At 40.2% G+C, this 22,448-nt stretch overlaps 1 protein-coding gene across 8 annotated transcripts in view; it reads right to left on the bottom strand.

Moving 5' to 3' along the window:
* Nucleotides 1-22,448, bottom strand: part of TNS1 (tensin 1) — a 2,530,757-nt gene that overhangs the window by 108,423 nt on the left and 2,399,886 nt on the right. For all 8 annotated transcript variants that reach the window (XM_044075133.1, XM_044075132.1, XM_044075134.1 and 5 more), the window contains one exon: nucleotides 2,985-3,116. In XM_044075133.1, coding sequence (XP_043931068.1) covers nucleotides 2,985-3,116 — 132 coding nt within the window. The remainder of the gene's footprint in view (nucleotides 1-2,984; nucleotides 3,117-22,448) is intronic.

Raw genomic sequence — 22,448 nt, 5'->3', positions numbered from 1 at the left:
AACAGGCCTTGCGCTTCATAAACGAAGAACAGAAACAGTCATCCCTCTGCAGAAAGGTGGGGCATCAACAGACCCTAAAAATTACAGACCCATAAGTCTCACTCATCTCATATGCAAAGCCATGGAAGGAATTATCATGGACATGATCAATAAAGACATAGAAAACCTCCAGACACTGGACTAAACCCAATTTGGTTTCATCAAGGGCAGGTCATGCCTACTCAACCTGGTGGACTTCTTTGAGAAGGTCACCAAAGCAATGGATGAGAGCAAGATGGTTCACACTGTGTACCTTGACCTGGCCAAGGCATTTGACACAATCCGCCACTCAAGCATTGTTGATAAACTTAAGAGGTTAGGTACAAACCCTTATGTCACCCAGTGGATAGCCAGGTGGCTCACAGACAGGACCCAAGAAGTTGGAATTGGGGAGGCCACCTCTACAAAAACGTCAGTCACAAGTGGTGTCCCTCAGGGATTAGTCCTGGGATGGCTCCTTTTGGGCATTTACTTCTCTGATGTCAAGGGCAATGTCAATGGCCATTGGGTGAATAAATTTGCAGATTATTGCAAATTAAGAGCTGTCACTGAATTGCCCACAACACAAATGTTCTCCAGGAAAGGTTGACATTAGACAAACAACTGGTGCCAGAGCCATGGACTGAAACTAAATGTCAAAAAATGCATACTATACCATGACCCCCCCCCCATTAATATTCCAAAACGTGCACGCTGATTGGTCACCGTGCACGTTGTAAATCGACTTATACTAATGGAAAAAGGTCCGGTCGCCCGGACTTTTTCCATTAGTATAAATCTTTTTTAAAACACTGTCTCGCTATATTAAAGGAGTTTAACATAGCGACACAGGTTTTAAAAAAGCAACGGAGATCTCCTTTGCTTTTTTTAAAGCTGTCACGCTATGTTAAACTCCTTTAACATAGCGACACAGTGTAAAAAGCAACGGAGATCTTGCTTTCTCCATTGCTTTTTTTTTTAAACCTGTCTCGCTATGTTAAATGGGTTTAACACAGCGAGACAGCTTTAAAATAAGCAATGGAGATCTCCGTTGCTTATTTTAAAGCTGTCTCGCTATGTTAAACCCATTTAACATAGCAAAACAGTAAAAAGCAACGGAGATCTTGCTTTCTCCGTTGCTTTTGCCCACAGCTCTGATGTACTGCAAAGGCAGGTGCAATACATCAGAACTTCCGCGGAATACCAGACAGCTGCGGAAGGGCAGCAAGGAGGCATTATACAATGCCATTATTTAAGAAAAGTAATTATTTTTTTCTTAAATAATGTCATTGCATAATAGCAATAACCCATGCCTGGGTGTGGGTAATGCTGGATTTACCCACGGTTGGCTTTGTTTTTTCGCCCTCGGGACCAAACCATGCCAACCGTGGGTAAATCCAGCATTACCCACACCCAGGCATGGGTTATTGCTATAGTAGTATCCTTCGGGAAGTCATTCTCCCCTGTTAACTGTCATATTGACAACACACCCCTAAGAGTTGACCTAGTAGTCAGGGATTTGGGATTAAACATAGACAGTAATCTAGCCTTTGTCCATCACATGTCTACAGTAGCGAGGACATCATTCTATGTTGTGCAACTTTTAAACAAAGGTATGGCATCTAGGTCCAAGGAAGTCATTGTTCCACTGTATTTGGCATTAATGAGACCTATCATTGAGTACACTGCCCCCTTTGGTATGTACCTAACCAGGCATATCCAACAACTGGAATGTCCACAAAGGTTCCTCACTAAAAGAATACAGGGGGTAAGTAACATGTCCTCTGCAGACTGTCTCAAGGCCCCTTAACCCTGTATTCTGTCTCCTACATGCTATTGAGAGGAGATCTATGCCTGATATACAAGACATTGTCAGACCTCACTCTGATGGACCTCTTTCATATCCACAAAACAAACAACACCAGAATTACCTGTTCTAAAGATTTAAACCTTGCCTGTGATATAAATAACACCTGCTTGACAGACAGATATGTATCACAGAGACTACACCTTCTCTTGAACAAGCTCCCAATCCATTTGAAGCAGAGCTTCTCAATAATCCAATTCAAGTGTAACTTTAAAAACTGGATGGGGAACAGGAAATTCATCCCTGGTTTGGCACCTATGTCTCTAATGGACACAGACAGCCAGTAAATGGTTCATCTCCCAGGCCCTCGCTTGTAAATGTTTCACCTTCCAAACCCTTGCTTACACTTATCAAGGGTATCAGAATTTGTCAGAGATTTGGGATGCATCTTTACGCTTAAAAAGGCCCTTGTGGTCATTAGCCTAGTGAACACCTATGACCAAAGTCCACAGTTATGGTGACAGGGATGTGGGTGTTTATTAACAGAAAAAAAATGCAGGTAGTGGGTATGTAATCCCCCTACAATCCCCTAAAGAAAGAAAGGGCCAAGAGTACCTGTTCAAATCACAGGGCAAATGTAAAGGTACAGGCGAAAAAGAAGTGGATATGGTAAATAAATGAAGACATAAGTAGCAAATGAAGGGAAGTTTAAACCAGACATGTGGATACATTTATTTTTGGAAAAGTTGATGGAAATTTACAACGATTGATGACAGAGTGGCAGAGAGCAAGTCAAATGAGGGTCACAAGAGAGTTTGGAATGACAGGAAGAAAGTTCAATGGGGCAAAAGGACAGCTGTGCAAAATTATCACATAGGTAGATCTCACAGACATTTGTTCTTCTTCCATTTGCCTGATCATATGTTTGCAGACTTACAACGAAGCTTCATTTAGCCAGGGTCTATCTTTCCTTGGTAATAACAATTTCCAAAAACAGGACCAGTGGAATGTGCAACACAACAGCTGCTCAATGAAGTTCTAAAGTCTATCAACTTTGTATAGCAACCGCCTCAATACAGACCACCTGCAAATCCAATCTTACAATAAAGCGACTTTCTGACTTGCTTTCAATCCTAGTCAAAAATATAAGGAAATTTACCTTTCTTGCTCTGTTGTGTAGCAGTAGCTGGGGGAGTTGCTACCTTCATGGCCAAACCATAGGCCCCACGGAAGGAGTGACTGTCTCGAATAATAAAGGCTCCCGGCTCTCTGTCTCTGAGCAGAGTGATTGCTACCAAGAAAAAAAGGGAAAACAGGAAATTACTTGAGTTATAACCTAAATATATTTCATAAAGTTAGTTAAAAATGAAATCTACAAAAAGGTTCCACTGTTTTAGGGCCCACAGATACCCCCACATTTCAGGAGCAGATGGATCCCAATTTCTCAGTGTAGAACCCATCATTAAGTACAATGAACATTTAACATGTCTCCTCAGTATGAAACAAAACACTAGTGATCTCCTTCAGTAATGGGGAGGGGGCACCTCAGTGGTAACAATGTTAAAATCTACGATAAAAGTAGTCTCAAGGATACCTATAAACAAACTGCATACATGAACAAGTACCAAGCTTTCCTGCAGGTTCCCATGTTACTGTTGATTATAGTGAATAAGAACTGCCACAGACAAATGTCTGCTTGCATCTGCTATGCAAGTACTGAGCATAGAAATCTCAGCATTTTACTTATTAATCGCTTTAGTCTTCTTTTTTCCACGCAAGCCTAAAAAATGCCACTTAGAATTCATATTCTAATCACATCAGCCTCAGAAGTCAGGAACTGGCAAAGATGAGGCTCCAGAAAACTACTGGTTTACAGGTTAGTGGTGTTCAATTTACTGAAAGGAACAATGAACAAAGTGTTCTGTAAATATACAACCACTCTTAAAACCGACAGAATACAAGCTCAGGGCTACCACAGAATAAATCAAGCTTCATTATGTATTCATTACTGCTGACTTCTTAAATTACAACCCTAGATTTTCAAGACTGTTATTTTATCATGACCAAGACGGACATCTTTTCTAAGCGTCAGTTGTACTGTGATATTGTAGAACTTATCATTAAAACATCAAAGTTTTGGAGCGCAACTGGAACATAACTCTTGACATACCAGTAAGACATACTATAAAACTATTTTAATATTTCTTAAAAGTAAACATATTGGCAGGTTGTATACATTCTGAATGCTTCAGTGTTTAGTCATAATTTTTCCAAGATTTTTAACTGCAGAATTTTCCACACAAAGCTTTTATGATGATCCCATCTTATAAACATGACATGTTTTATTTACAAAATGCTTATCAATATATTACTGTTGGACAGAAGCTTGGAAACACTTCATGGGGAAGGAAAATATTTTGGAAAAAATAAGCCTACCACATTCAGGAATCACAATTAAAAATAGGTGCATTAAAACTTTGGGATCAAAATCTGGAATACAGCGAAGAAATTTTAATCTCTCTTCAACTTTTCCGCTTGATATTTTGCCACAAAATTTTTAAAACAGCACCATTTCTGGCAACATTTTATATGACAAATGCAGGTGGAAACATTCTCTGTATGAAAGAAAGATTATCTGAGTGATTACAAAACTGCTTTTCAAAGGTAATCCAACAATGAAGTTGCCTTGTTTAAAAATGTGAATAAAAGTCCAAGAAACTATTTTAAAATCTGGCAGGAGAATTTGTTTTTGATATGTCTGCAGATGCCTGTCATGAACAAAGCTTTATCTTTTTATTGCTGTTATGTAGCTACAGTATCATACAGGCAAACATTTTGATAAATGCTCACTGTCACAGAGGTAGGAAAAGTTAATGGACACTGAAGCATATAGTTGTTTTTATTATAGTTAAGACCAATTGGTTTATTATGTTATTGTCTTTGAAGGTATATAAACTGAAGTTTCTTTGTGGAAATTGATTCTGATGAAGTCTCTGAGACGAAAGTGACATTAAAGCAGTTTTTTGCTAAGAAAGTGGTATTTTCTTCCTGGTGACCTTACTCTGCCTGCTTGGTGTTTTTTGTTTTGTGGTTCTATTATACTACTGCATCCACTTAGGACTTTTGTTTGTGGTTATTCATTATAGTTAAGAATTTTTATTAAGTAATAAAATGGGAGATCAACTCTTACTGTGAACACATGGTTAAATGGTAGGAGCTAGTTAACATCAACACTTTGCCAAACTCAAAAACAGATTGACTTTTAGTATTATCGGATATTCACATATGGCGTTACCCAAGGTCATTACCATTTAGAAAATAGCTTCTTCTCTTACATTACTTTATTTACCTGCACGTTGACTATATTGTGATGTTTAATCTTCTATCTCCTGCATATATGTTGTATGTTTAAAATGTTACTATGATCCTGAGCAGCTGTGACAGACAGTACAGTATCATAATGTTGGGGCATGTCTCCATGGACTTCCAGTGAAAATGTTCTATTCACTGCTGAAACACCCAATAATCAAAATATAAACAAGTAAATAAACATACTGACTGCAACTTAATTAAGGTTACAATGAACAGATTAAATGTATTAAAAAAAAAAAAGAAAAAACACTAAGTGTGACAGAATGGCATCCTACCTAGGACTGGTTCCTGTCTCACAAGCAATGGTTGCCAGGATAGGCCATGAAATGGATAAACTGGGTGGATGCTGATCTAGGTTTGTTCGTTGTAAACAGGATAAGATTATCACATTTTAATGTGCACGTACACTGTAACCAGATAAGTTCAAATATACATATGCATTGTAAAATCAATGTGACTGCCTTTGGCCTGGGGTTGGGCTGAAAAGGGTCCTTGAACCAACCCAGTTACCAACTTAATAAAGAAGTAAACAAGTATGTGACTAAAGCGGTTTAATTCACAGTTCTAAATGAAATGGGTGTGGGACTGGCATTGTGGCTTACCTCACAAAAACAAAGTACAGGGTTAGATTCTGACCTCTGATTATTGGCTATGCTTCTAATAGATAGCAGACTGACAGCCTCATATTTACCTATGAACAATCAAATCTGTGGCCTAAAATGCACTTTTTGTTAAACACCTACATTTATCTAGCTTCCACGTGTGTCACAGAAGTAAGCAGCCAAGATCAGGCAGCACAGGACAAGACATGCTAACTACTGCTACTACTGCTTCAGCATGAAATCAGTGCTTCACTGGGACCCATGGCCTTTTAAATCACAGGGATGGAATGAATGTGTACTGAGTGCACCAGAAAAGGACTTGCACCATGACATTACCATAAACAAAGTATGGGATGACTTAAGCCCACTTCAGTAGGCATAGCCAAGATTTACAGTGTGTGTGGTCTCTCTCTCTCTCTCTCTCTCTCTCTCGTTAGTATAGTAAAGTTGCAGAGGGTGTGGAGGGTGGTACAACCAATATGGGGGGATACAGGGATCTTGTCCCAAAAATACCTGTTTGCGCGTGTGTTTCAGAAGCGTAGCTAGGAAGACATGAAGGGGAAACAACCCCATGTGCAAGAAGTCAGGGAGCACAATTCTTAGCACTGACACCAGACACTGCTTCAATGCGCCATGTGTGGTCTAATGTTAGTGTAATACTAGCATAGCATTCATAATAAATGATGTTTCACTTGTAGCACACAGTCAGCTAATGTTACAGTTTAAGCAGTTTAAATAAGGGAAAGAAAAGAACCTTCAATGCCAGATCAGGCAACAGCTATTTTTTTCTTTTTTTTTAGCACTTGAGAAGCACAGATGAGGGAGAGTGGACATAGTTTGCTCCACTGGTCAAGTCAGGAGCACCAAATAAATGAACACACACACACACACACACACACACACACACACACACACACACACACACACACACATTTGCTAAGAAGGAAGGTGGACAAGTAATCAGTCTCTTTTCAGCCATGACCTGAGCACCATGCAAAGAAAAATGACATATAGCACAACAGCTTTACATAAGAGAACATAGTTTACAGTACATTTGCTTTAACACAGTAAAATTTAAAAATGGCGAGAGACAGACAGCTTGAAGTAGCCACTTTGCCATTGAACCTATGAACCTATTATCGATAAAAACACCTGCATTCATTCTCAGGAAACATACCATCGTTTAGCTTAGTTCTGAAGACTTTCATTGTTTGTTCATTATGGTTCCAGCTTGGTGGTGCAGTTTTGGGGGATGTTCTCTCCTCTACTGCTAAGCCAAATGTCGTTCTAGTCACTGAAGTGGAATTACTGTTCCATCATAATGAATAAGTGGGAGCCCACTCTAGGGTTGCCATCAGTCAGGACATTTTCCTAACAAAACAGAAAATCTGTGTCTCTGTCAGGAAATTCAGTTTTGTGGGTATTTGTCAGGTATTTTTAATCATTCTGGGAGCTAACATATTTCTGAAGTATAGTTTCCCAAATGTTTGCAATTGTGAGTGTGGGAGAGAGGTGAAGAAGAGAGTACAGGCAGAGTGGAGTGGGTGGAGAAAAGTGTCAGGAGTGATTTGTGACAGATAGGCACCAGTAAGAGTGAAAGGGAAGGTATGCAAGAGGGCAGTGAGACCAGCTATTGTTATTTGGGTTGGAGATGGTGGCATTGACAAAAAAGCAGGAGTCAGAGCTGGAGGTGGCAGAGTTAAAGATTTTAAGATTTGCATTGGGTGTGATGAGGACGGACAGGATTAGAAATCAGTATTTTAGAAGGTCAGCTCAGGTTGGACGGTTTGGAGGCAAAGCCAGACAAGCGAGATTGCATTGGTTTGGACATGTGCTGATGAGGGATTCTGGGTATATTTGGAAAAGGATGCTAAGCATGGAGCTGCCAAGAGGAAGGTCTAAGATAAGGTTTATGGATGTGGTGATGAGAGAACATGGTGTGACAGAGCAAGATGCAGATGCCAGGAAGAAATGGAAACAGATGATCTGCTGTGGTGAACCCTAATGGGAACAGCTGAAAGTAGATTTTTTTTCCCAGATATTTAATGTTTCACTTAGAATAATTGTTTATTTTAACTGGCATCCTAGGTTATATGAAATGTGGTCATTAGTAGCCAGTTAGACCAATAGAAAGTATCCGTTTCATGACACATCTTAGAGAAAACACAGAAATAAGTATAATTTTTTTAAAAAGTGAAACAATGGGTCTGTTCTCTAGTTAAACTTCATGTTTGCTGTGGCAAAATTACATATGTTATTATACTCAGTACAAATAATATTGTACATATGAATTCAGGAAAACTGGAAAGCACACATTGCAGGAAATAGTATACAAATATTATACCTTCTTCCTGTCCTCAGTATGATGTTTAGAGCCCCATGCTCATCTAATATAATAGTTTTAACAATATTACAAATATATTTTAACATCTGTAGCATATGTATACATTTATCTCTCAATTTTTGTATATTATTTGCTATTTTTTTTCAAAACTGACACTGGCATGATTAACTTTGAAAGAGAGGCAATGCACATTTACTTACTGAAATGGGTAAGGTAACTGGTAAAGCAAAGACTGGAACTTTTGATGTTTGTTTTCTTCCTTCCAAATGTTGAAACCCTAGCCCTAACAGAGAGCATTGCTTTCAAGGTTGGACAGCAAAGTAGCTTAATCATTTTAACCATCACGTTGTTTAAGAGGAGTGTGGCTCCTGCAGTCTGACGGATATGAAAGCCTGCAAATACGACATATAGCAAATTTTGTTAAATGATGTTTGTAGGGGATAGAAGCTGCTGCTGGACAGTAGGAACTCAACAGCAATCCCATATTCTAACTTACATAGGAATACTTTTTAGCCATCATGTGCATATAGCGAGTACAAGACTGATATTTTATAACTCTGGCAAGCAGTTCATCCCAATTTAGAAGAAATCTCAACCTACACCAAATTCAGATCCATTTCAAAGCCTACTTGATTAAACAAAGCCAGTGCAAATCCCTTTCTGGAAAACACATCACTTGACTTCGCCCATGTACTCCACCTGCTTTCTTTTTGCCCATCTACTTCTTGATCGGTTGGAAGGCCTATATAGTTGTACAGAACTATCATTTTGTTCCATTTATTTTCTATTCAACTAATCTCATTTTTTCTTGTAAATAAACTAAACTGTTTTATAATTATTTTATTTATTTATTTTACATTTGTTTGCCAGGAATGTCCACTGGGCCAAAATGAGCCCATTTTCAGTGGAGGCCTGGGGAGAAAAGCTCCAAGTAGACATAAGAACAACATACAGTGTTCTGACATAAATAACATACAGTAAATTGACATGAGTACTACATACAGTTTAAATTAAAAGTTTGAGTAAAGCAAAACTACTAGTTACAGCAAGCCAAAAATGTTTACATGTGCAATGAAGTAGTTTAACAGCTGTAACTATATAATAACATTACATAAAACACAAATACAGAAGAAGAGACAGATGACTATGTACATTGTAGAGGGCAGTGTACAGTAAAATAGTGATGACAAACTATAGAATACAGTGGATGACATATAAATTATAAAAGATAGAAGAAAGTATGTTGATGGTATGAAAGACGGATAAGTCTATGAATGACAGCGGAACAGATAGGTGTCAGGAAATATGGGGTGTGGAGCAGGAGCACTGCCAGTGGGGAGATAGATGTAGATGAAGATGAAGGCAGTATCTTAAGGACCTAGCATCACTAGTGGCTTCGAGTGATGATGCGAGTGAGTTCCAGAGCTTGGTGAAGGAGAAAGAGTAGAGTGCTTAGCCAGCAGGGAGTGTGGGTTTTTGGACAAGCAGCAGGGTTTCATTTGTTGATTTAAGGGGTGTGTTTGGGTGGCACTGAGTTAGAATGGAGGAAAGGGCTGGACAGTCGAGAGGTTTGTAGATAATTTTGTGAGCAATAGTGAGTTGTCTGTGAACAAGGTATTGTGGTAGTTCAAGCCACTTGAGTGAATGAAGTGAGGAACAGTGGTGGGAGGAGTAGGTAACACTAGTTGCAAATCTGGCAATTTTGTTACAACAGGTTTCTATTTTGGTTTTTAGGGATGTGCGAATGTTGGTGAGAAGGGGGCACCATATATTACGGATGGTAATAGGAAGGTAGAGGCCAAGGTTTGTTTGGTAGTGGAGGTAAGGAAGTGTTTATGTCTATAGAGGCTTCCTAGCTTTTGGTGTTTTTGTTTTTTAATGTTATTATGGATGTGCTGGTCAAAGGTGCTTTTGTCAATGGTGACACCTAACAGTTTAGTATGTGACATGAATACTAAGACGGTTTTGTTTAGAGAGTAGATTTTAAAGTCTGATTGGTTTATAATGGTGGTTTTCTTAGGTGTGAAGAAAATAAATTTAGTTTTGTTTGGATTGAGTGCAAGATGGTTGTTAGTCATCCAGTTTTCAATGGAGGAGAATACTTGCTGAGTGTGTATAAGTAGTTCGGGTATGGTCTTGGAGGTGCAAATTATTGTTGAATCATCTGCATATTGGCTAACAGATGTGCTGGGAACACAAGAGTGAAACTTGTTGATGAAAATAGTGAAAAGTAGAGGGCCTAATATAGATCCTTGAGGGACTCCAGTGGGAGTTTCTAGGAATGGTGAGGTGGAGTTAAGCCATCTAGTGGATTGTTTTCTACTGGACAGGTAGTTGGAAAACCAGAGTAGAGTTGGTGGGGACATGCCCAGAGTGGAAAGCTTGGAGAGGAGAAGGGAGTGAGAGATAGTGTCAAATGCCTTTGGTTCATAGGTTGGTACTAGGCTATTGACCTTAGGGCCTATACAAGCCTAGCCATAACAATTCCCTGGATATTTCTTTCCACAATATTTACTTCCCTGGACCCCTGTTTAGCAGGGCGACTGATATGATCCCCGGGGTGAATTTCCTATCTCCCATCCAATCATCGAGGTTCATTTTGAAGAGGGCCAAGGAGGCGCTCTGCTTGACATGTATGGGCAGTCTATTCCAGAGTATGGGGATTCTCTGGGTCAGGAACCTATCCCTCCAGCATGTTTTGTTCATTGTGATGACAAGGCTTTGATCCCTGGAGTGTGTGGCTCTGAGGGATTAGGATTTCTTTAAGTGGAGCATGTCCAACAGCTCAGGGTTTGACATGGCCTTGTATGTTAAGCAGAGATCACCTCTGAGTAGACGATATGCCACAGAGTAAAGCTGGAGTTTTTTTAGACAGTAAGCATAGGCCTCTGCTTAGGCCTGTGATTCTTTTAGTTAGGAATTTCTGCAGCCTTTCCAGCTGTTGCAGATGTCTTGTAAGGTTCATACCAAATGGGGCGCTGTAATCCATAATGGCTCTAATGAGGGATGAGTACAGTGGGACAATGACCTCCTTTTTTCTGGATGAAAAGCCCTTAGTGATGGTGTGTGCCACATAGAAGGATTTCCTGACTGTTGTGGCGATGTGGTTATCGAAGGTGAGACCACTGTCCACCTCTGTCCCTCAGTCTCTCATCACACTTTCAATGTTTAGTGTACTGCCACCTATGTGGTAATTCATGGGTACATGGTTTTTCCCAAAGGGGATAACTATACATTTCTTGGCATTAAGCTTGAGCCCATGGCTCTGGCACCAAGTATCTGTTTCTGTAAGGAGCTTTTGTAGAATATCCACATCATTTGGGGATTCAATAATGGCTCCCCATTTGCAGTCATCTGCAAACTTTGTTAGCCAGAGTCCCTTGGTGTTGGCCTGTACTTCAGAGAAGTAGATGCCAAACAAGAGCGGTCCCGGGACTGAACCCTGAGGTACTCCACATGTCACTTGTCTGGAGCTGGATTTGGAGCAGGCTACTTTTACAATCTGGGTTCTGTCAGTAAGCCAAAACCAGTTGGCAACCGATCGAGTGAAGTAGGGATTTATGCCCAGCTTAGTAAGTTTATCTATGATTCCAGAGAGGGGGATTGTGTTGGAGGCCTTGGCGAGGTCCAGATAGGCTGTGTGGACCGCCTTACCCTTGCCCACAGCTCTAGAGACTGATTCAAAGAAGTCAATCAGGTTCAGGAGACAAGATCGGCCCTTCACTAACCTAAACTGCGTGGGGTCCAGTGTTTGAAGGTTGCCAATGTCTTTGTTTATAAGTTCCATGATAATGTGTTTCATGGCTCATCAGACTGATGGGACGGTAGTTCTCAGGATCCAAGTTGGATCTCCCCCCCTTGTGGAGTGGGATAACTGTAGCTGTGCACCACTTGGTGGGCACGAAGCCTGAGGTGAGGCTATGATTAAACATAACACTTAGGTGAGGTGCCAGTTCATTTTGTAGTTCATGTAGTACACAGCCCGGGATGTCATCTGGTCCCATGGATACTGTATTCTTAGCTTTGGAGAGTGTTTTCTACCTGTGTGGCCATGATTACCAGAATTTGGCAATCTTTTGGAATTGAGATGGGCCCTTTAGGGGGTGAGAGGGGGATGAATTTGGCACTAAATCGATCTGCCAGGATATTGGCAATATCCTTGGGATCAGTATATTTAATGCCATTCTGTTGTAGCTCAGAGCAGACCTGAGCATTGCCACTTAGATTCTTGACATAACTATAGAATGCCTTGTGGTTGTCTTTGGAATCTTTGGCAATTTTATTTTTGTAACTAGCTTTGGAGGATTTTATGAGGGATCTCAGCTTCTTACTGAGGCTGGTAAAGGAGTTTTTTGCATCCTGGGATTTTCCTCTTTTCTGCAACAGTTTCTTCCTTCTGTAGTATAGTTTATTTATGGCAGGGGACCACCAGATTGGCTTTCTGATATTGGAGGGGAGCGTCTTGGTTCTATTTGGGATGGCACGATTCATGCACGAGTGGATGTGCTTGTACAGTGCCTTAGTGTGGGATTCAGCAGTCGAACTTTCAGTTCCTGTCTGCATGGGTGTCATGAAGTTTGTCACTTCTGACTTGAGTAGTATGAAGTTGGCTTTGGAGAAGTTTTTTAAGGAGGTTTCCTTAGTGGGGGGGTGGGGATGGGATGTGGATGTCAAGGGTGATTTGCTTATGGTCAGACCTGACCAATGAGGGAGTGACCACTGGTGTGGAGCATCTATCTCCCATATTGGTAATGACCAGGTCTAGGATATTCGAGCCCCTGTTGGGACAATGGATTAGTTGATCCAGGGCATTGGAATTTATGAATTCCAAGAACTGTTGGGAAAAGGTGTCGGCACTCGAGTAGTTTTCCCAGTTAATGACAGGGTAGTTGAAATTACCCAGTATTAGGGTGTTTGGTTGTATCTTAATATTTTCCAGTATGTTTAGAAAGGTGTAGTGAGAATCTTGGGGCATGGTGGGGGATCTGTAGCAAGCTACAGTTATGATTGCAGTCTTACCTAGTGCTAGTTGCACCTGGAGAATTTCAGATGCATTGCGTTGGGCAACTAATCTGGAGGTGTGAATATCCTTGGTGAATATGGACACTTCTCCACCTTTAGTGTTTCGGTCTTGGTTTGGTGGCCGAAAAGTGTGGTGAGAGTTGTAGCCTGGTATTGCAGGAGTGCTCTTTGGAGCCTTGAACCATGTCTTAGTTACTGCACAGATATCGATGTTCTCCATTTTTAGGAGTGTCTCGAGAGAGTGCATTTTGAGGTTTAGACTTCTAGCACTGAGTAGCATTACCTTCAGATTTTGCATAGACAGATCAAGGAAGAGGGAGGACACAAGTTTTCCTTCATTATGAGCTTTGTTAACAGCATTTGTGAATGATAGAAGAGCAGTGTTAGTACTATGAGCGGGGCGGAAACAATGTTGACAGGGAGTTAGATTATTTTTCAGAATGTATAGCTGGAGCTGGGAGTGCATGCATTTTTCTAAGATGTCAACAAACATTCTTGCTACTATTCATCCTGTTAGAGATGGAAACAGAAACAGACAATAGGAATGCCATGATGAAGACAAGTTCCTGAAAACCATGCTGTGTGCAAATCAGTAGGCCACATGTGTTGATATGCTCACATATTTGGCAACAAACCAGCTTAAAAAACTGTAAAAGACAAGATACCCACTGGCCTTAAATCTTGTAATACAGACAGTGATGTAGTTTTAGGTAAAGGAACAATGACTGTGTGTTTAAAATAATTTGGAACAATACCTAAAGTAAGAGAAATGGGTTAAAGTCTTGTGTATTACTTGGACAGCCATTTTAGAAATGTGGGATGCAGTACACTAAATTTAGCATATGACTTTACTCCCAGTTTTTCCAAGAACCTATGGACACTCCTTGAAGGCAATCTTTCTAGGGAAGAAGAACTGGCAAAGTTCAGATAAAAACGTTTGTTGCACAGTTGTTGTGGACAGAATTTGGATACACAGTTTTGATGTGCTGTTGTTGAAGACTATTCAGCCTAACTGACAGTAATGCTTCTAGATTTGGCTAAGTGGCTCTTAAGTTAAATGCAAAAGAAAGCTTTAGGAAAAGGAATTCTATTACAACAGTAAACAGAACAGCTTGCTACATTTTTCATGATTTTCAGCAAATGTTTTAGGTTAGAGACCATGATATGTTTCTTAAAGGTATGCAGTTTTTGTAGCATTTGTAGCTATTCCGGCAGTTAACATACATGACTAAGGTTATGAGCTGTTAAAAAGCTGCTTCCTATGTTCGACAGTTTGATTCCATTAGCCACCATTTGCCTACTGTGCGACTCTTAGGTCACTTAACTAGACAGTGCTACGGGAAATTGAAATAGACTCCTCAATGCTATCCTAGACTGCATGCCTATGAACCTTTGTGTAAATTACTGAAGTGTTGTCATACTCTTTTACTTTATTTCCTTAATATAATTACTAGGAAATTATGAACAGGTAAGCCTGTTTATAGCAGAAGCATGAAGAAAAAAGCTCCAAAATCAACAAAGTACAAATGCAATAAAAGCTGTCCTAAAAGGAAATTAAAACAATGAGATAAATATTTAAAAACTGAAATTTGCATATTATCTAACATTCAAAACCATGCAGGGCTGAAACACCCTGTATATTAGTGCTGAGAAATAATAAAGTAATTCAAGACATGCAAATTTTAAACTGTTCTACATACTGTATAATTGTTCAAGTAAGGTATCAAGTAGCACTGTGAGAAGATTAGAAACAGTCTTCTTCTTCTTCTTTCAGCTTTTTCCCGGTTAGGGGTCGCCACAGAGGATCACCTGTCCACTCATGATTGGCAGTGGAGTTTTACGGTGTTGAGTTGCCAGCCCGGCGCCCAACCTTCCACAAAAGGCACACACATGCACACACTCACACCTAGGGCCAATTTAGAGTGTCCAATCCACCTAGAGCATGTCTTTGGGATGTGGGAGGAAACCGGAGCACCCGGGGGAAACTCAAGCGACCACAGGGAGGACATGCAGACTACACACAAAAGGCACGCCAGCCGAGGATCGAACCAGAGAACCTCTTGCTGTGAGGCAGCAACGCTACCCGCTGCACCACCGCGGCCACCCTAGAAAATTAGAAACAGTGATACTACCATATCCTTGTAGGTGACAAAGCAAGGTAAGTATAAGGAAAAGCACAGAGAAGAATATAAGGGGAGTTAAATCTAAGCAATAAGGAAAAGTACACAAAAGGAAATAATGAAAGGAATATGTGAGTACACAAGAGAAAAGTGGAAAAACATACGCAGTTTACTTGGCTAGAAAACTGCATGAAGTAAAAAAAGGAAACTGAACTTGTTGAAAAGACGCAGACAATTATGTAACGCCACAGTGTACTCTAGTCTAGTTCCATATAAAATAAAATAGTTTCAGTAAATTTGGATTCTTCAGCTCCTGTTTCATCTAAATGAAATTTTGCAGTTTTCCTGAACATTTTGATGCAGCATGTTTTTTTTTTCATTTTAGGGTGCTACTAGATTTTAGCATATTTTTGTTGTTTTTGCTAATTTCTTCTAGCTTGTTTACAGCCTGCATTTTTATAGTTTTATTTGTAGTTTCAGTGTTATGTTACTTTTGTTGCAGCACAGTGTGCTGTGGTGATAAACTTACTTATAAGAAAAGTGTTTGCTCTTAACAAATGATGGTGCAATCATGGATATACAAAAGGGCTAGGGCAGGGAGTTTTTTTTTATTTTATTCGCTACCAGTAGCTGACCACCAGCAATCAGTAGCTCTTCTCCTCATTCAATGGATCTAGCCGACCCACCAGCTGCTGCTGCAGCATCATACTGCTGAAAGGGGAGCATGCACTAACTGTTGTCACCCTAAGGCATCCTTGCGAGCTCTGCGATCATGGCTTTCAGGAGGTGCATGCATGCATGCTTCACCACATAAGCAGCACAGCTCGTCAGGTTTGTAACCTTGCCTTAATGCAGCAAGCCTAGGCCGTTTCACTCTCTCCAGGACGAGTGAGATGATGTCAGCCATTCATTGCCATTCTCTAGCTGAGCCATCTCCAGTACCTGTGCTGCAAACTCCACTTAGGTCATCTAGAGTGCAGCAGGGCTTTATACCACAGCACCAAGTGGGGCCACACTATTTTGCTGCTTCAGTTAAAGTAGATTAATTTATTAATTTAAAGCAGGATGTACTAAGTGACATGTGTCTACCTAACAAAACTGTGGCAAATGTTTTCAGGTTCTCTCAAAACTACTTTTAAGGTTGAACTTCCAAGTGGTCTGCTCATCTCTAATCACTGTAGGCTAATTGCACATCTAAGTCTTCCTGGCATTATAGGCCAATGTCCTGACTACCTCAGCATTACATCTGAGGCAAATGAGTTAGAAAACACCAGAAACATGATTCACTATTTACTTGTGGATTTAATTTACAAATATGTGAGGGAATGAGGGAAAGGTGCCACCACAAAGTTACTAACTTTTCTATAATGATAGGGACAAAGCATGGCATTTACAGACCAGTTATTCATGACTAATTATCACCATGCCCTATGCATCACAAGACTCTCACATACTCATGGAAGCTTGACTAAGAGCTTCTTTATTTTATTTTCATAACATTTCCATGACTGCCTGTAGCCAGAATGTGAAACAAATGTAAATGGCATAAGCTCAGAACCAGACCTGTCAGCCAACACCTTAATTAAGTGTTTTTCCTCAGACCTACACCTGCTCAAAAGCTATTTCACTAATACTTGCCCATTACTGCTAATGAGCCTTAACTTCTTTGTATTATTTGACTTTTAGCAATGACCAAACAGTGGGTTGAGTAAATATGCAGACCTCAGCTGCACAGCTGAGAAGCTTAAGAAGCCAAAAACAATAGTAACTCTACTCAACTATTAAGTATCACAGCATGTTTGTTCTTCTTTCGGCTTTTCCCGGTTAGGGGTCGCCACAGCGGAACTCTAGTCCGCTAATGATTGGCAGTAGATTTTTATGGTGCAGAGGTGCCAGCTCGACGCCTAACCTTCAACAAAGGCATGCCCATTCATGCATGTCTTTCGAACGCCACTCGACCGCAGGGAGGACATGCAGACTCCACACAGAAGGTGCTCCAGCCGAGAATCGAACGGGAGAACCTCTTGCTGTGAGGCGACAACGCTACCACTGCACCACCACGGCTTCATTAAGTATCACAGCATCTATATCTGAAATATCTTTGACTCCCTGTACCGTCACACTTTCCAACTCTGTCACCACAACACATAGTACTGACTAGGCTAACGAGCAACAGCGGCAGAACTCTTTTTACACCAGTTTCCTCACATAGTAATAAAGTGAAAAATATCACAATAACAAAAGTCAAAGCCTGTTACAAAATATACAGATTAGGAGATGCAGGGACCCGGTCTGTGATGTAATGGTCAAACTTGACTTCAGAGGCAATGCAGAGGGGTGAGACCTATTTGTATACTTAAAAGTACATTTATTTAACTTAGTGCTGCACATATTCTATATATTTTTCATTCATACAATTTATTTAACTCAGTACTATAAATATTGAAAATACATATGTTTTCACTGATCCAGTTTTGCAGTCTTCTTTTTTCTAGTATTTTGGTCAACCCCAACAGTTATGTATGTATGAACTTGGAAGACACATTGTAAAATTAGTGACACTATGCCTTTTTTTCATAAGGAGTGCGTGCCTGGTCAGTTCAGTAATGTAAACCATCCCAAAGCATGTCTTCAACCACATTTTTAAATTAATTTCCCCTGTAATACCTTGCGACAGACAATGCAAATATGCACACACAGCACAGGTGAGAATGTACCGGCAAAAACTGCACTTTTCTGAGCTACACTCTTTCAAATTAAAAAAAAAAAAAATCACCACTCACATAATCCCCTTTCTGCTGCTTTTCTCTATGAAGTTTACTGACTGACTCTGTTACTCTTTTCTCATCTGCTCATATCTTCTGAGTTCCAGTATCTATAGGAAACATGTATATCTCTCCCTCCCGCCTTCTAGCATAATAAAAGTCATTCTGTGACTCCACTGGAGACTTCAGGCACTCCTCATAGATGCAGGACATGTTAGGGGAACATTAGAAACAATGAAGTACAGAAACCTTGCCTTTCTAAAATTTCACACACAAAATTATGATATGTTTCTTGTCTTCATCAGGCAACTTCAAATGTGGTTGTGTTTCAGTAGAACTGTTGGACTTTAGACACCTTAATGGAGACATGAAAAGCAGTTATCCCGAAAATAATCAAGTTTCAACATTGTGTGTACTGATGTTATCTGTGCTGGGAGTCCTAAGAAAGTACAGTTGTTTAACAACTTACCATAACAAAAGATGTCATACTTATTCCTAAGTTGTGGTACTCCTTACTATAGGGATATCCTGCCAAGGGTAGTCTTACATTCAGCCAGCATAAGAAAGCCTGGGTCATTCCATCCACTGCACATCAGACATATTGTCCTTCGTCTGAAGCATAAGGTACGTAACTGACATGACACAAAAACCCTCAGAAATAAATAGCTACGAAAGAACAGGAGCAGCCGAGGAGGAATAAAAGGTCATGGAACATGTAGATCCAGAAAAAAAAGAAAGGAAAATAAATCCATTTGGCCAGAGGAAAAAACAACAGTGAATGAAGGGAGAAACAAAAGACTGCAACAGTGATAAGTAGGACATCTACTGTTATGGTAAGTTCTTAAATAGCTATTCTATTTCCTTCCTTAATCACAGTTGCAGTGTTCATAACTACAGGGAGACAACTACAGCTAATGTAAAGAATAGGAAGAGGAATAAGGATGTGAGGAATTTTCCAAAAAATATGGAGGATGGACCTGGCAAAACCTGCTTTGGCCCTTGAAGACACATCCAACTTGTAGTGTTTAGTAAAAGTATGGAAATGAGACCAAGTAGCAGCTTCCAGGATGGATCTAGCACTGAGACACTTACAAAAAAACTCCAGAAGAAGCAACTGATGTAGCAGAATGAGCTCAAACAGAATTAGGAAGCTATTACTCATGAAAGTAATAACAAAAGGGAATGGCTTTATATATCCATAAAGAAATGTTTTGCTTGGAAACTGCCAAACCCAATTTCTTGTCTTGAAAACAAAAACTTGCTCAGATTTTCTAATACCTTTAGTCTTATCTAATAGTAGTTTCTGAGGTGTCTATGCAAATATAAAGAATGGAGAATCTTCTCACTATTATTTTGTGGAAAAGGGAAGATGGATGGCCTAATACAGAGACACATCACTGACAACCTTAAGCATACATGTAGTACTGATTCTAAAAGACACCCTGTCTCTGCAGAAAACTAGAAGGAAAAATGACCATGTGATGAAAGGAGATACTGCCAGCACAGCTAGCTGGAATTTTGTAAATAATTATATATCATTTGTGAATATCAAACTGATTTATACAAGATGCTTGTGTTGCAAATGTATTAGAACGGAATATCATTTGTATATCAAACTAATTTGTACAGATATTTGTGTTGAAAAGGCATTTGTGAAGTGCTTGTGTTTGAAATGTATTCACACTATGTCCTACTGGAGAGAAAAGAAATGTACATGCACTATTGTAACTGTTTAAATATATATGTTTTAACAGAGGAAACTGGAAGGTTAACCTCAGTGCAGCAAACTTTAAAAATATATACCTGAAACTAAATCACTTTATAGGCTAGGCCATAAAGATGCTACCTCACAGGCTTCGACAACCAGAGACACAAAGTCTGTACAAGGAAGCTTTCTGTATTGTCTTTGGGGTGAACTAATTACCACTATGGAAGTGTGGAGGAATGCAATTGTTTTATGACTTCCAGCACCTGCCAAAGATATGAGCAAAAGTCCTTGCGTGTATATTTTTACAGGTAAGTGCTAAGTCCTGCCGGCTTCCAGCAATGGGGATTTGCGTTGGAACTAGAAGTCAGATGACCAGAAGTGATGTCATGCTGCAAGCTATATCAGATATAATATTTTACGAAGTCTCTTGGTGATTCAGAGCATTCTGTATTTTGTCTTGGGCCTGACAACAAGAACGATTCACCACATCATCTGCCTTGCTCTAGTAAGTTATTAGGAAATAGTATAATTCCCTTAGATTCAGTCAGGAATGTAGGGAAGCTTAGTTTAGATATTGTTTTTTCTAAATTTGTCTGAGCCTGTCCTTCAGTGATATTTTAAATATTTCCTGTGATATGAACTCTGATGACACTGTGAATATATATTTAGTATTTTCTTGTTCTTTTATCATTTATTATTAAATATATTTCAACCTTTCATTTTGGCTGATCTTTGTAGAGATATTTGAGTTTTGAGAGTACTTTCATATTTATTTGGTGACAATATGTGGGCCACTCCTAATAGCCTTGCTCTTGGTCAAACTCCCATTTCTATTAATATTAATTTCACTCAATATATTGGGTACTCTTGGAATAGCCTTAAGATAGCTGGCAGGAGTGTCTGGTGGCAGTCATAACTACTTTACAGTCTGGGCAGAAGAGGACATAGCTAGTAAAGCTGTGCCAGCTTTTCCCAGGTGTGTGTGTGTGTGTGTGTGTGTGTGTGTGTGTGTGTGTGTGTGTGTGTGTGTGTGTAAATCAAATCTCAAACAGTGTGCGTCAGCTACTTGGGCAAAGATACGAAGCACTGGTTGGACAGAGAGGGTGCTGGAGGCCTTGACTTAGACACTCAGTTGACATCACAACTGTACAGCTGTGCCACTGGGGAGTCTTACTGGGAGTCTAGAGAAAGAGGGAGAAACCAGCCCTGGACTGACTGTGGTCTGTATGTGCTCTCAAGGGAAATTGCACTTGATGTGGACAGCTGCATCTGGAAAATGTGTGTGTTTACCTGCTATCCTCCTAGTGAACGTTCCCCACTGTTGCCAGTAGTGAGGACTGAGGCTCCTTGCTTACTGGCCCAGAGGTGGATGGTTGTTATATATTGGTTGGCAGTGGTGGGATATCCACATCAAATATTGACTGGCAGTGGTGGGATATCCACAACACAGGCCATAAGAGCCTGAAGTTCAGAGACTCTTTGACAGAAGACCAAGTTACCAACAGAACAGTTTTCCAGGTACATAGTTTCAAAGTGGATGTAGCTGCTGGTTCAAAAAGTACAGTTGTGTACACTAACCATAAATGTAGATGTTCGAGTGTATTCACTGTTGCAGTCATTACATTTGGGTAATGTGCTGGCAGGTTGCCCGCAGTCGGCCTGATTAACAAAGTCTTGGGTCCTGCGTCAGTTGCTGTCCCTTCTTCCATGACGTCATGTCATCAGTGGTATAAAACATGCATCCGACGCCATTACATCAGTTTTTCTTGCCCCAGATGTCAGGTGCCTCCCACATGGGGAGGAAAGTAAAATTAAAAACACAAAACTATACCTCCAAACAAAAGGCTTTTAAGCATAGTAAAAGAAAGTAGAGGTATAGCCAGAGAAAATTAGGGGGCTGGAGTGAGGGTAACCAGGACTGCAACAGTGAATACACTCGAGCATCTACATTTATGGTAAGTGTACACAACTGTTCTATGTTCTTCGTGTTTCACTGTTGCAGTCATTACATTTGGGTAGATTCCCAAAGCTATGGTTGGGAGGAGAGTTTAATCAGCATTAGGGCCAACTATAAGGCCCTGCAAAACAGCAGTGGCAAAGCCAGCTCTGGATTTAGAGAAAATTGGTAAATGATAATGCTTGGTGAAAGTAGGTACAGAACTCCAGGTAGCAGCTTTTAGAATATCCCTGGTAGGAATACCTCTGAGAAAGGCTGCAGAAGTAGATGCAGCTCTAGTGGAGTGAGATCTGATCCCCTGGGGGATAGGTTTTCCATGGTGCTTATAGCAGAAATGAATGCAATGGCTTACCCATTTAGAAATGGTTTGTTTTGAAATAGCCTTCCCCTTTGCCCTGCAGCAAATGCTACCAGCAATTGTTCAGATTTTCATCAAGATTTAGTCCTGTCCAAGTAGAATCTAAGTTGTCTGTGCACATCGAAGGAATGCAGAATCCGTTCCCCTTTGTTCTGTGGATTGGGAAAGAAGGTTGGCAAATGAATGGACTGATTAAGAGCCACACTGGAAACCACCTTGGGCATGAAGGATGGATTGGTCCTCAGAGATGCCCTGTCTGCATGAAAGATGATGAAAAGCTCCACTGCCATAAGGGCCTGTAATTCAGATATCCTTCTAGCTAAAGTGATTGCTAAAAGGAAGGCTGTTTTCCAAGAAAGAAATTTTAAGTCTGCA

This window comes from Protopterus annectens, chromosome 6.part0, assembly GCF_019279795.1.
Source record: "Protopterus annectens isolate FY-2018-M chromosome 6.part0, PAN1.0, whole genome shotgun sequence".
Classification (NCBI taxonomy): Eukaryota; Metazoa; Chordata; order Ceratodontiformes; family Protopteridae; genus Protopterus; species Protopterus annectens.
The sequence above is the reverse complement of the archived record's forward strand: the minus strand, read 5'-3'. Positions and strand labels throughout refer to the sequence as shown.